Source organism: Octodon degus, unplaced genomic scaffold (assembly GCF_000260255.1).
Source record: "Octodon degus isolate 3935 unplaced genomic scaffold, OctDeg1.0 scaffold00011, whole genome shotgun sequence".
Classification (NCBI taxonomy): domain Eukaryota; kingdom Metazoa; phylum Chordata; class Mammalia; order Rodentia; family Octodontidae; genus Octodon; species Octodon degus.
In genome coordinates this window covers 14,568,041-14,582,552 of record NW_004524587.1, presented here as the reverse complement: position 1 = coordinate 14,582,552, position 14,512 = coordinate 14,568,041, and the positions used below count along the sequence as shown (strand labels likewise).

General features: G+C 48.5%; 1 protein-coding gene across 1 annotated transcript in view; it reads right to left on the bottom strand.

Moving 5' to 3' along the window:
* The window catches only part of Ranbp10 (RAN binding protein 10), a 75,710-nt gene continuing 61,198 nt past the window's right edge, over positions 1-14,512 (bottom strand). Inside the window, exons 5-14 of the mRNA XM_004625855.3 lie at positions 11,034-11,056; positions 8,710-8,894; positions 5,262-5,374; positions 3,447-3,555; positions 3,197-3,345; positions 2,814-3,018; positions 1,942-2,063; positions 1,351-1,496; positions 930-1,041; positions 1-510 (exon numbers count right to left, since the gene is read on the bottom strand). Coding sequence (XP_004625912.1) covers positions 380-510; positions 930-1,041; positions 1,351-1,496; positions 1,942-2,063; positions 2,814-3,018; positions 3,197-3,345; positions 3,447-3,555; positions 5,262-5,374; positions 8,710-8,894; positions 11,034-11,056 — 1,295 coding nt within the window. The 3' untranslated portion in view covers positions 1-379. The remainder of the gene's footprint in view (positions 511-929; positions 1,042-1,350; positions 1,497-1,941; positions 2,064-2,813; positions 3,019-3,196; positions 3,346-3,446; positions 3,556-5,261; positions 5,375-8,709; positions 8,895-11,033; positions 11,057-14,512) is intronic.

Below are 14,512 nucleotides of genomic sequence, written 5' to 3'. Positions count from 1 at the left end.
TTTTTTTTTACTTATGAAAATAATAAGCTATCACCAACCTGTATAGGTTTCATCACTAAATTAGCAGAAACCAGCTCAGCACAAACTCTCCCGAGATAAACACTGGTGGCTCAGTCAGGAGGAAAAAGATTAAAAAACCCCAACCCCTCAAAACAAAACTCCCTTTAAAGGAGAAGGCGCTACATGAGGGTAACCAGCCAATACTGTGTCACAGGCCGCTGCACGTGAAGGGGAGAGAAACGGGGGGGTGGGGGGGGTGGCCAGAGGAGTGAACTCTGCCCATGGCTTCCAGGTCCTTGTGGCCAGATGCCTATGGAGGGCAGGGCTGCTCCAGTCCTGGGGCTGAAGAGGGCCAGGTGATGCCAGCCTGCATGGTCAGCTAGTGCAAGTAGTCGTCAACTCTGGCAAAAGAGCAAGATCCCAGGCCCGCTCGGGCCATAAGCCGTAGACATTCAGATGCCTGGCCCAAGGCGAGCATCAGAGGGGGCTGCTTTGGCAGGTTCTGGGACTCTGTGGAGGAGACAGAAGTCCTGGTCACTGTCATGCCCAGGGCTTGGGACCAGGTGAAAGTTCACTTGAGGGTGGAAGGTGGGGGAAAACAATGAAATATCTTAGAAGATAGTATTCAGTGTCTTTGTTGAGTGTCCCAGAAGCCATGACCCTGTAGTTATGCTAGGAACCTGTGGACCCTAGCCTTCTCTAGAATAGTGGGCTGGCTTTAGTCCACAGTTAGGGCCCGACTCATGATCTAGCAGCCAAGTCATTTGGGTAGAGGGAAAGCAGGAATTAGTTTTAGCCCTGGAAGCCCAGGAGTTCAATAAGTCATCAGAGAGGGCCTGTGCCTATCTCTCTGCTCTTTCCAGGGAATGAGGTGAACAGACCACCGTGGGCATTCATGGGTCAGTGTCTGTTTTATTCCATGCACTCACCTAAAATGGCGCTGTTGAGAGCAGCACACACAGGTTCCCTCTGGATGGGGTCAAGCTGCTGGCCAACTGGGCAGTTCCAGGGGTCTGAGTATGCTAGTAGGCTGAAGGCATCCTATGGGATAGGGTATTTTTGAGAGGACTGCATCACACACCACAAACAGCTCCATGGTTCTAGAAGGGGATAGGACACTTCATGGTGTCTAGTGAGTGCTCACCATTCTTGGACATACAGTTGGGCAAGGGTGCATCCTTCCCAGAGCCTGAAGAGGATGGGGTATACCCTAGATACCACACTGCCTACTGCAGACCAGACTGGAGCCCACTCTGCCCTACTGCTGCTGCCCCTGGACCCTCCTAGAGACACCTTGCCTCAGTGCCAAAAGGAGGCCTGCTCTGTGTAAAGACCTGGCTTGTCCATTACCTGCAGCATCTCCATGTGGGCCAAATTCTTGCCGTACTCACGGCCCAGTTGCTCACTTAGTGCCTGCAACTCACGGCCAAACAGGATAATCCTTTCTGTGGCAGCCTGGTTGCCCCCACAGAGCTGCCGCCGTGGATGCCCATCATCTGCAACCAGAGGCCAGTAAGAACACTTTAGGAGGGATGAGGAAGGGAAAGAAGGACTCAAGGAAGCTGCAGGTTCTGCTAGAGGCAAGCAAAGGCTAGAAGCACAGCCAGAGCAGAGGTGCTCTCATCCACCTTGCCCACAGTCCAGGACTCAGACAGAAGGCAAGCTTCATTCTTCTTGCCCTGCACAGATACATGGTACACATATGAGTGTCCACAGTCTTGAACTTCCTCCAGCCCCAAATACATTGAACCTAGTCCTGGCAGCAGCTTAGACTACTGTACACATTTGAAGCCAGCTGCAGAACCTATCTGTGACTGGCTAAGAAGGCAATGAATCTGGTATGGATAGAGCTTTTCAAACAGCCAAAGCCTGCCATCTCAGCCCCATTATTTGGCCTCTCAGGGAACACCAGGGTAGCTCATGCTAATATATGGCCCTTACCCATGCTTGATTCATCTGTCTGCAGGTCCTCATGCTTGTAGGCACCATTGACAATGCGGGTGGTCATGCTTTCCAGAACACCATTAGGGTAATGCTCCGCCTCCATCTCCATCTCACTGTCGCTGTGGAGAACAGTTGAAGGGAGTTGGCTCAGCGGATGTGGTTGGAGCAGCCTAGTTGGGCCTCAATCCAGGTTTTAGCTGTGATCACTGCACATAAGCTGAGGGTCACCAGGAATATGAAAGGACAGCTCAAGTTTCCCTGCTGTCTTCAAGACCTGGCTTCTACCACAGCTATTCCCAGAGGCCTGTCACTTGATTGTCGCTCTTGTCCCAATTCTGCCTCCATGACTTTCTCCTCCCTCGCTCTTCTAAACTGACAGAGCTCTTCTACATCCTCAATGCCTGGGCTCCACACAACCCAATGGGGATCTCTGTGGCCTTGGCTGGAAGCTAAGCCCCGGTGGGCCTGAAGGTATATCCAAAACCTGCTGAAAGCCACTCAGAGCTGCAACCTGCAGCCCAAGCACCTTGCCTTCCAACCTGGCTATGCAGAAGCCATATCCCACAAAAGCCCCTTCACTATGTATCTTGGGGCTGATGATGGGCCCAGTCTCTTTGGAGGAGACCCCCTTCTGCCTGGCAGGTCCAGCACCTCCAGAGAAAGCCAGGTCTAAGGAAATTACCAGCTAAATCTTTAGTAAGGCCAGGAGCCAAGGCCATGACTGGTGGCAGGTCAACAGCTAGTACTACAGGCACAGGACAGCAGTGGAGGTGGAGTGAAGGGCAGGGAACAGTATTCAAAGGACACTGCAGTGGGCCCAATGGGCACAGAGTGGAAGCAGAGAAGAGACAGTGGAGCAAGACAGGCACCTGGTCTCCTGGTTACTTGTACTGCTGTGGGGCTGGGACTTGGTGGAGTCTGTTGAGTTGGACTCGGAGTAATTGACGGAGGACGGGGAGGAAGAGGACGAGGAGGACGAGGACGAGGAGGAGGAGCTAGGTGCGGGATATTTACTGTGGTTCTGTTTGCTCTTGGTGGACGCAACGCCATTGCTGCAGCTGGGACTGTCTGCTCCTAGAAGCCAGGGATAGTCAGAGGAGGGGACAGCTTGCCATCAAGCTGGGCCCTGGGGATAACCACAGTAGTTTCCACTCCCTCTCCCCCATCCAGCACCAGGCAAGTCCTGAACCCAGTATAGAAAAGGGCATGTGGGGTGCCCTTCCTTCCCAGAGCCCTCTGGAGAGTGGCTGACCTGTGTTGTGCATGTGGGAACTACTAGGGCCATGCCGGGGGCTGAGGCTGGGGGAGCCAGGGTAGCTGTCCTGGGACTTGGGGCTTCGGGAGCTCAAGCTGCGGACCTCACTGTCAGTGCCATTCACCATCTCCACAAATTGTCGGCACCTGTGGAGGGAGCATAGCAGCAATGCTCTCAGCCTGGCCCACACTGCAGCTTCTTGCAGCCAGCTGTGGGGCTGGGCTTGAGTACCTGAGCGTAGACTTACTTAAGCATGAAGAGGAGGTTGGGGTTGTGTTCCAGCAGCCCAGGGTAGAAGCGCTGTGTGGTCTCAATGGCCTCGCCCACTCGGCCCTCTAGTACCAGCTTCTGAATCTCTGTAGAGAGCAAAAACAGTAATAGTGAGTGAGGGTCACAGATTCTCTTTGGAGCACATGCCTGGGACTTGGCCAAACTCAGGGGAGGGAACCAGCAAAGTCAGATGGGCTGGCTCAGACAGCCTACTCAACTGGAGATGCTCACAGAATCAATGGTTAGAGAGAACTTGGCTGTCTAGCTGCAGAGCAGAACCTGTGCTTAGGGAGTCCTCAAGAATAAGAGGAGAAAACAGGGGAAATTGCATCCCAGACAGGCGGGGTATTGGGAGGCCCATTCCTGTGGGGTGTAGGTGGTCAAGGACCTGGCTAGGAGGAAGGTGCTAGCTGTGGGAGGGCCCATGATCTGAGGATAGGCAGACAGTTGCTTCAGGTATACTCTTTTCTTCCAGGACTTGCAAGGGAAAAGCCACGACAGTGCACTGGTTTCAGAGGCTGCCGTGTGCTCCCTGCTGAGAAAGAAAGGCATTCTCCTCACCCTGGTGCCTCTGATGATGACACCTTTTGGACCATAAGCATCTTGCTGTTGCCTTCACACTCTTTTTTTTAAAAAACGTATTTGGTTGTTGCAGGGTCTCACTACACAGCTCAGACTCATGGTGATCTTCCTGCTTTCAGCCTCCCCAGTGCTGAGATTACAGACATGCACCACTACACCCAGATTCTGGCTCTGTAGTGCCAGGGATCGAACTGCAGTCCCTGCACTTGCCTAAGCAGGCACGTTAGTCCGCTGAACTATCTTGCCGGCCACGCCTTCACATTCTTGCCGTGGGCACTGGTGCATCTTTTAGGGAGTAACTTCTGGGTCTGAGGAGATCTCATTTGTAGATCCCAAGTCTGGGATCCCCTTGGGTCTGTCTGGCTAATGCAGCTTCTCTGGGAGACAAAGCCATATACATAGAGACAACAGGCTCAGAGAGACAGCACAGGCACTCATAGATACATACATCCACTCACCCTCACATTCCTCTCCTATCTCCTATGTGGGCTCTCTCTGTCCTGTCCCACTCCTCCTCCCATGAAAAGGCCCCAAAAGATAAGAGGCAGTACATATGCCTGTATGAACATTAGGAGAGAGTTGTCTCTGACCAAGAAAGAATTAGTTATCTGCAAAGAGCAGGATCAGAGGTGAGGAGAAGAGGAAAGCACTACCACAGTAGCCACCAAGCATCAGCTTCACCATTTGTCCATTCAGTCCTCTCTCTAGCTATGAACAAGCAGAAGGCTGGGTAAATAAATGGTAAGAAAGGCAGGCAGTTGGTCTGGTAAGATGCAAATACTTTTTCTCTTTTTTTGTGGTATCAGGGATTGAACTCAGGACCTTGTGCTTGCCAGGCAAGTGCTTCTTCTACTGAGCTATCTCCCCTGCCCACAAATACTTTTTCTGAAAAGTATGAATAGGAGGCTATATAGAATCTAGGACTTCGGGCCAAGGAACCAAGCATGGAAGAATGGAATCTAGCCATGCCAGGGTCCTGCCTGTACCTGGCCTGGACAGTATACAATGAGACCTTCTCAGTTCTGGACAGTGTTGTTTTAAAGGAAGAACAGGATCAGGGCCTGGGTGTGGCCTAGGGGTGGAGGGCTGGTCTTCAAATTGGTGAAGACCAGAGTAGGATGGATTTCTGACAGGTTAACCAAGACTGGCATGAGCCAGAGAGCAGTTAGGGACAGTAAGGGCACAAAAGGTAGAGGAGAATTAACCTTACTTTGTCTGTTCTTTATGGACGTCTGTTCTTCCTGAATTGGGGTTTCAGTCATTCGGGCAAAAGCAGTGGCTGTGGCACAATACCCATGATGCACCAGGTAAGATGAGACCATGCTAGAAAAAAGAAGAGCTCAAGGTGACACTCAAGAACCATATTTCTAAAAAAAAAAAGAACCATATTTTTCACTGACCAATTGATGGGACAGACTACCCCAAAAAGCTTTAGGCAAACACATTTCAGAGGTACAACCTCCACAAAAACTGAAGAGATGGAAACAAAATGAAAATTTCCCACAGTGTACATACTATCAGGTGGGGGAAAGTCTTGTCATATCTGTGCTCACAGCTCAGAGGAGTGTCTGTTCCAAGCTTACAGAAGCAATTGCCACCTCATGAAATGCAAGCCAAGAGATGGCTGACAATCTTACCCAAGGCTTCTTGATAGGGCATCCAGCTAGCCAGGATGGCAACTTCCCTGCCAGTGGATACCCGGCAAATGCACAACTACCCCACAGATGCAGAAGCAGCTGCTTGCACCAGGCAGGAGTGTCCCATTTCTCTAATAAAACTGCCCCTTGGCAGCACTGGCTCTAGTGATGGGAGCTAAACTTTGAGCCAAGTTGCTCCATGTTACACTACATCCTTTGGGGCCCATGATGCCAAGATATCAGGCTGATTTTACGGGAAAGAGGGAGGCACAAGCAGGGCCAACAGAAACAAAATCTTTGGAAAAGGACCTAATGCCCAGTAATCATTTGACCCCATTCCAAGTTGGCTGAGCAGTGACACATATAATGTGTGTGCATGCACATGTGTGCAAATGTGGAGCACAGAAGGACAAACTCTCATGTCTGATATGTATAGGAGTGAATACCTTGGGGTGTATATGTGCCTGATGTGACTACTATTATCTTTTACATTCTCATTTTTATTAGTACATGTTTGCAGTACACAGTGATTACATTCATTATGGGAAGTTGATACATGTACCAAATATCATTACTTTTTTTTTTCTTTTTTCAGACAGGATGTTGCTATGCAGTTCAGGCTGACCTTAAAATCACCATGTTGCTCAGCTTGGCCTCAAACTTGTCACAATCATCCTGCCTCAGCCTCTGAGTGCTGAGTTGTGTGTCACAATGCCCAGCTAGTCATCATTATCATTAACAGAAATATCCAAAAGATGGGGGCCAGGGAGATGGCTCAATAGAATAAGTGCTTCCCTGGCAAGCACAAGGGCCTGAGTTCAATCCCCAGTTCCACCAAAAAAAGAAAGAAAGAAATATCCAAAAGACTATTGTGTGGAAGGCATGGAAGTTTGGCTGTATGTTGCCTATGTTTTATAATGTTTTTTTTTTTTTAATTTTATTTATTTGTGTGTGTGTGTGTGGCCAGCTCAGCCCACCAGGGGGCGGGGCTGGCTGGCATGTGGTGCTGGGGGATTGAACCGCGGTCCCTGTGCTTTGCTGAGCTTGTTCCAAGTAGGTGCTTTAGACCACTGAGCCATCTCACCAGCCCCTGTTGCCTATGTTTTAATAAGTAAATGAGACAATATAAGTAAAATGCTTGGCACAAAGAAAGAAGTAAATACATACAACCAAATACAAACAACCTCTTATAAAAATATGTATTATAGTATATTCTGAATAATAATTATAACTCTGTAGGAGGCTGAGGTAGGAGGATTGTTAATTCAAGGGAAGCGTGGGCTACACAGCAAGTTTCAGGACAGCCTAAGCTGACCTGTCTCTAAACAAACAAAACCATGGACTATAACTACAGGGTTAGGCTGGGGAGATAGCTCAATAGAATAAGTGCTTCCCTGGCAAGCACAAGGGCCTGAGTTCAATCCCCAGTTCCACCAAAAAAAGAAAGAAAGAAATATCCAAAAGACTATTGTGTGGAAGGCATGGAAGTTTGGCTGTATGTTGCCTATGTTTTATAATGTTTTTTTTTTTTTTAATTTTATTTATTTGTGTGTGTGTGTGGCCAGCTCAGCCCACCAGGGGGCGGGGCTGGCTGGCATGTGGTGCTGGGTATCGAACCGCGGTCCCTGTGCTTTGCCAAGCTTGTTCCAAGTAGGTGCTTTAGACCACTGAGCCATCTCACCAGCCCCAGGGTTAAACATTTATTATAATATTTTTATTATATTACAACTATTACAAGGGTAAAATTTTTGGGCAAAACATGGTTTAGATAAGCCCTTGTGACTATCAAATGCCTCTACAATGTATATTCTCTTTGACCCAACATTCCACTCCTTAAAAGGACACCAAGAAAATAATCTCATGTACGTAAAATTTCATATATGAAATCTGCTATATGTAGGAAAATGTTTATGTACACCAGCAAAAGAGAAAAGATACCTGACTTCCCAGCAGAAGCCTGCCAAGGGGCTTGTGACAAATTTGTCTCCAAGATAACCCAGCCATTCCCAATATGCATAAAATGAATCTATGTGAAACCACAGAACACAGATTATACATAGGTTTTGGCAAATATTGCATATGCACACATACAAGCATGTGGATATACAGATGTAAACAAAAATGCCCATGTGCTGAGCTCAGGTGCTGAAAGCTGAGACTATCAAATATTCCCCTGTAGAATCTGGGCAGTTCCACCTCTCATGCCCATCCAGCAGGCTGGCCTACAGGGTGTGGCACAGAAGCATTTTCCATTACTCTAGGGGCTGGAAATGAGACACAGACATACTGCTACTTATAAGAAGAGTCTGACCATCCCTCTCCCTCATGGCTGCCTCAGTATCTTTCAAAAAAAAGACCAAGTTTGCATGCCAATCTCACCCAAAGGCCCTGGCACCTTGGTGCTTCTACAGGGCAATGACCAGGCCGAGCAAAGCCCTGCTTTTCTCCAAGAGCAAAGCCATGCGTTTCCCCACCCCTGGGATCTAGGCTTTACTTAGCCATTGGAAGAGGGCCAAACCAGGCTTCCTATTGGAGTCTTAGTACCACTGGCTTCCATGACAGTCTGAGAATTAATCAGCCAGGAGCCAGATTGGGTGGTCCTTAAGCAGACTCTCTTCCTCCACCAATGCCATAGAAGCAAGGGATTTAGCTAGATGGGGACCCTGTGAGATGATCTCAGGCCAGAGTATGGGCAGAACATATACTCCTAGTGGTGGAAAAACTTTACACAAGAGGAAGAGACCACAGGGGGTCCTAAAATGTCTTCTGCAAAATGACCTGAGAGAGGGACACAGCCTTACAGGACCTTTATACACAAGGACCTTCTGAACTGCCTGAGGTTTAAGCAGGAGCAGCTCTGAAGGGTGGCACAGAGCTGTCCACTGAGGAAAGGGAAGCAGGGCAGTGGCCAAATCCCCCTGAGAGCACTTCCCAGAAGCATGCTCCCCCTTTGATTCATAGGAGCAGCTTGTAGCACTGTGTGGACTACAGCAGCACGAGGCCTGGGGGGTTGGCACTCACTTCTGCAGCACTGCCTGCCACTCGCCAAGCCGGGCGCTGATGGGAAAGCCGTGCACAGTGCCCTGGACCTTGGCACGCCACTCTCGCATGTAGTCCTCAATGTCGAACAGGAAGGGCTGCTGCCCAAAGTTGGCGTCCACAATCTCCCCAGGTGTCTGCAGGCCTACGGTGGGGTAGAGGTTGGCCTGAGGAGGAGAATGAATGTCAGTCAACCCAGAGGGTAGTGGGGTGGCAGGGCCTTGCTTCACTCCATGGCTCCTGCTGGTGTGTGCTAGGGCTGGAAAAGAGTTACAAGATGGGACACAGCAGCAGCTAAGCCACATTGTGTCTAGCACCCTACCAGACACACTGCAACCCAGAGTTTGAGGGAAGAAAACAAAAGGAAACAAAGCAAGTCTCAATATGGACACTCACTTGCTCTGTACCAGAAGCCATAGAGTCCCCAAAGCCCAAGAGCCACCTCAGCCAGAGTACACTGACGTAAGTTCGTCATCCAAGGCCAAGGATCTCTTGGGGAGGAAAAAAAAAAGCAAACAAACAAGCAAACAAAAAAACTATATGAGCGCTGGGCATGGTGGCAAAATCTTGTATGCCCAGAACTTAGGAGACAAGGCAGGAGGACTGTGAGCTTGAGGCCAGCATGGATAGAAACCTTGTCTCAAAAACAAAAAAGAGGGGAGGGACAGACAGACAGAGAGACACTATGAGAGAGCCTGATATGGTGGTGCATGCCTGTAATCTCAATTACTGGGGAAGCTAAAGCAGGAGGATCACAAGTTTGAGGCCAGCATGGGCAATTTAGTAAGACCCTGTCTCAAAATAAAAAATAAAAAGGACTGGGGCTATGGTGAGGTTCAATCCTCAGAATCAGAAGAAAAAATTATAGGAGGCAGCAGGAAGACAGACATAGGAGATAAGGGAAGAAAAAAGATAACAAAGCATGAGGTGAGTTGCACTCCTCGGTATTGACAAAGGGAAGAGAAGGCTGCTGTCTTTCCTGTCAGAAGCTCACTCAACAGAGCACAATGAAATGTGTGCTCCCTGCTTTCTATCCTACCCCTCCACTCCGACCCCTGCCATGAGCAGCTTATGCCAGATCATTCCCCTCAGTGTGTCCTGTGGCTCCCACTGCCACTGCCTAGAGCCTCTCACCTACCTTCTCCATATGTCACTGCACACCATCTTCCCTGCCCCCACCTCCAGTCTCCTCTTCACCTATCCTTAGGCCTCTTGTTATTTCTGAGTACAGTGTGCCTTTCCTGGGCACACTGGGCTTAGCCCACCATCATCTCAGAACCCAAAGACTTCTTTCTTTCCCTCCTAGACTCCATAATACAAGCAAAGACCATCTCCTCCAGCAAGCCTTCCCTGACCATCAATGCCCACAAGGATACTCCCCACAAGTTCTAGCACTTGATAGTACACTGCCTACACTCATCTGGTAAACACACGTCATGTCTCCACAACTAGATTCTTGAGTGTGCTCACTTTGCCTAGGCCCATTGCCTATTTTGGCAGGCCTTCAGGTGGGAAGGAAGAAGGATTCTGATAAACAGACAGGAGGATTAAACATGATCCTGGGTGCCCCAGTTGAGCTTCAGAGACCCCTCAGGGCACAAAGGCATTTCCTGGGGTATTACAAGATGCCTGGGATCCATGCAAGTCAGCATACCTTCATTGCTTCCAGAACCAGCCAGGGTACACAGAGCTGGGCCAGGTGCCCGGCATTCTGGGTGGAGGCTGTACATGTGACAAGTCCTGTAGTGACTCACTGTAGTTGACTGGGGTATAGTAGGTGGGGATAAGTCCTGAACTAAGACTATAAAAACCCCATTCTTTTCTAAGAAAACCCCAAAAAGCTCATCTCCCTAGCCAGTAGGGACCCTGAATGGTAGCAATCTGTCTCCCTGAGGGCCCTGGCTTTCCTCAGGAATCTCTGATGAGTATGTACAGATCTGGTTTAGGAGTAGTTCCCTACATTCTGCACCTCCAATCTACTGGCTATATAAGCCACATAGAATTGACTCAACCAGTTGAGCTACAGAGATGCCCTGATTCCACCCCTGCCCAACCCACAGCTGCCTCTGGAAATATCACAAATTTCTGTCACCTGTTAAGTTGTAGAAGAAGGCAAGACTTGCTGCTGGAGAAAAGAGGAAAGACAGCAAGTATTCCCTACTGGCACCCTCAAGCTAATAGCACAGCACACATCCCTGGTTGGAGAAAGGGTCGGACTCCACACCTTGCCATTGTAGGTACCATCATCTTCCTCCCGGGCACCCCCCAGGAGCCCAGCACCAGGAAGACCCACTGGTAGTACTTACCGGGAGGTCTGTGAAGGCAATACCTGTGGGAGGAAAGAACAGTAATTAGACTATTAGGTAAGGCCAACTCCTTGGTCCCCTCCACATTTCCAGGCTTGTGTGGAGTTGGTGGCCACATACATGGTAGATTAACCCAACCTTGTAGGTTTAGCCTCAGGCTGGCCTTTGTTAGGGGCCCTGGCCAGAATAGAAGTCAGATGCTTATGTAACTGTCTACATCTCTTCCATTCTCTCAAGGGAAGTCTGCTAGAAAGGACTAAACCCAAGAGATCTCTGTCCTCAGACCACTTAGGCCTGACCTTTCTGTTGACCCAACACATGTTTATGGAAACCTATGAGTGTAACAAACCCTTTGCCATACATTACTCAATCTAATCACTATACTAATTCTATGAAGGAGGCATTCACATCCCATCTTATAGATGCAGAAGGTAAACCTGAGAGGTTAAATGATTTTCCAGTAGTCACAACTCTGTCAGATGTGATGGGGGGGGGGATGGGAGGCAATATACATCCCTGATCTAGATGCTCCAATGTCTCTAAGGTGATAGTGAGATGGAAGGTGGGAAGGTGGCAGCTCCCCATCTCCTGACTGCACTTATTCAGAGGCCTCCACAGTTCTAAGTCAGCAAAGCCCAGATAACAGTGGTCTGTGCATCCTCCAACTCTCCTGTCAAGAGAAGGGATTACATTTCCAAAGTCTTTGCTCTAAACTGGAAGTGAGAGTGGAAGGAAGCAGGACTCCAAATATGAGCAGGAGCTGGACATGGTGGAAGACTGAGAAAGATAGATCACAAGTTTGGGTCTTGCCTGGCAACTTGGCAACTTAGTAAGACTCTACCAAAAAAAAAAAAAAGGCTGGGGATGTAGCCCAGAGCAAAGACCTTGGATTCAATCCTTAGTACCACAAAATAATAACAACAAAGAGCAGATCTGAAAAATTTACACTAGGGGACGAGCATCAGAATATCCAGATCAGATTGAGAAATGACACAGGACCAATGGAGCCTCGCTGAAGACTCCATAGCTCTCTTTTAGATAAAATTTCATCATTTTCTGAGAGTTCCTGAGCTTTTGACCTAAGAGGTTTTCAAACAGCTGACTCCTTAGAGGTTCCCAGTCTCCTCCAAGCTTCACTCAGCAAAAAAACAGAAACCTACCAAGATAGCCCAAGTGAGGTCTGACAACAGGTCTCCCGGAATAATCTTGGAAGGTAGGCACTGCCTAACACTAGTCTACAGATGAAAAACCATGGTGTAGAGAGATGATTTACTTCTTTGGAGAGCTATTTTGTTCTGTATTAACTCTTTATCCACCTGCCTGAAGCCACTTCAGAGTCCCACATGCAGGGTCAGCAGTCACAAAATCTGGAAGGCCTCTATGCCCTCTAGTCTGCCTGGGAGCTGCCCCCATGGATCTCAGTGTAGCCAGATGCTACTTACTCCTGGCTCAGAAAAGGACCACAGGATCCTGGAAGGAGTCCAAGCTCTATCACTTATTTTCAGTGTGATCTCTGGGCAAGTGACCCAACTTCTCTGAGCTCATCTGAAAAATAGAGGTAATACTAATCCCCCACCTACAGGAAGAGAAAGGGAGAGGGAGAGGGAGAGGGAGAGGGAGAGGGAGAGGGAGAGGGAGGGAGAGACAGACAGACAGACAGACAGACACTGACTGTATTCCATAATCCATGAGATCTAAGTACAGGTTGGCTGCAGTTGGACCACAGAGTGGGTCAGGGAATGACCTACACAGGTCTGCTTAGCCCTGCCTCCCAAAGGTACCGAGGAAGTCTTGAAATGATTCTAGAAGAATGAGGAAACAAGTTATTCCAACCTCCACAGTCCATAGCAATGTTTTTCCTACAAGTCTGAAAGACCCTAGGAGTCACTGCAAGGCCATGACTTGATGACAAGATCTGAGTTGGGCTGTAGGCAAATGGCCAGGCAAAGATGCAGATCCAAACAGGATAGCCAAACTGGCTGATACAAAGAACTCTGGGCAAACTCTCATAGGCCTAAGGTCACTGAGGCTGAGAATAAAAGGCCCTACAAGAATGCGCAGAGCTGTAGAGGATGATTTTGACAGCCAATAGACCACTGTGGACCAAATGTCCATCTCATTTATTCTACTAAACATCTGCTGACCAATCTGGGAGCCAAGGCCATAATAACACTGGGGAAACAGCTGCAAACCTGCCTTGAAAGTGCTTAACTCCATGTGTGTCAAGAGCTTCTCTGACTACCCACCTTTGGGTCGTTTCGCTGTTTGTGCTATGAGACAGAGTTGCTGTGGGTGTCATCAAAGGTATGGACAAGGGGCTGGGGAGATGGCTCAGCAGAATAAGCACTTGCCTGGCAAGCACAGGGGCCTGAGTTCAACCCCCAGTTCCACAAAAAAAAAACACAACTGTGGACAAGAAGGCTGCTGGAGCTGGCAAGGTCACCAAGTCTGCCTGGAAAGCTCAGAAAGCTAAAAGAATATTATCCCTGACACCTGACACCCCAGTCTTAATCAGTGGTGGAAGACCAGTCTCAGAACTGTTTCTCTCAATTGGCCATTTAAGTTTAATAGTGAAAGACTGGTTAACAATAACAATAACCTTGAGAAGGAAAGGAGAATGTTTTATGGACCATTTTTTTGTGTGTGGCAGTTTTAAGTTATTAGTTTTTAAAATCAATACTTTTTAATGGAAACAACTTGGCCAAAAGTCTGTCACAGAATTTTGAGACCCATTAGAACAAAGTTTAACAAGGAAAAAAAAAGTGTTTAACTCCAGGAAGAGAGATGGCATGTGACTAACAATTACATAGTCAACTGAGTGATAGGTAACAGGTCAAGTGCTGTGACAAAAAAAAGGAGTAGTGTTAGATACTGAAACACATTATTCATAGGATGGCTTCGAAAAGGGAAACAGGGACATGAAGAAAAGTTTTACCATTCATTCACCTGTCAGTCCTCTGGAACCTGCCTATTTGCTGCTGCCAGCCTGCATCCAACACCAGTCCAGGTGAGCTGAGTCCCACTGAGATTTTCAGTCCCAGAGTGACGGGAAGCTGTCTCCACAGTCCTGGGCAGAGGGTTACTACCCTTGCGTCCTGCTAAGGATGAGTGGCTCCCCCTCCCAGTTCCAAAACCAGGGGCCTGCTGATTTCTCTCCATCCAGGGGACAGAATAGACTGTGTTCACGTGCCTTGGTAGATGCTCTGAGCCAACAGAGCCACATTTGTCAATATCTTTCCATGAAATTTCATGATCTAAAAAAAGCCAAGAAAAGGGCCATAGCCATTTTTCAGTAAGGTATCAGTGATAAACTGGGCATGGTGGTTCATACCAGTAATTCTACCACTCAGAAGGCTGAGGCAGGAGGATTGTGAGTTTAGAGCCAGCCTGGTCTACACAGTACATGCAAGGCCAGCTCCGACTATATGGTGAAATAGTGAGTCAGTCAGTCAGTCAGTCAGTCAGTCAGTCAGTCAGTC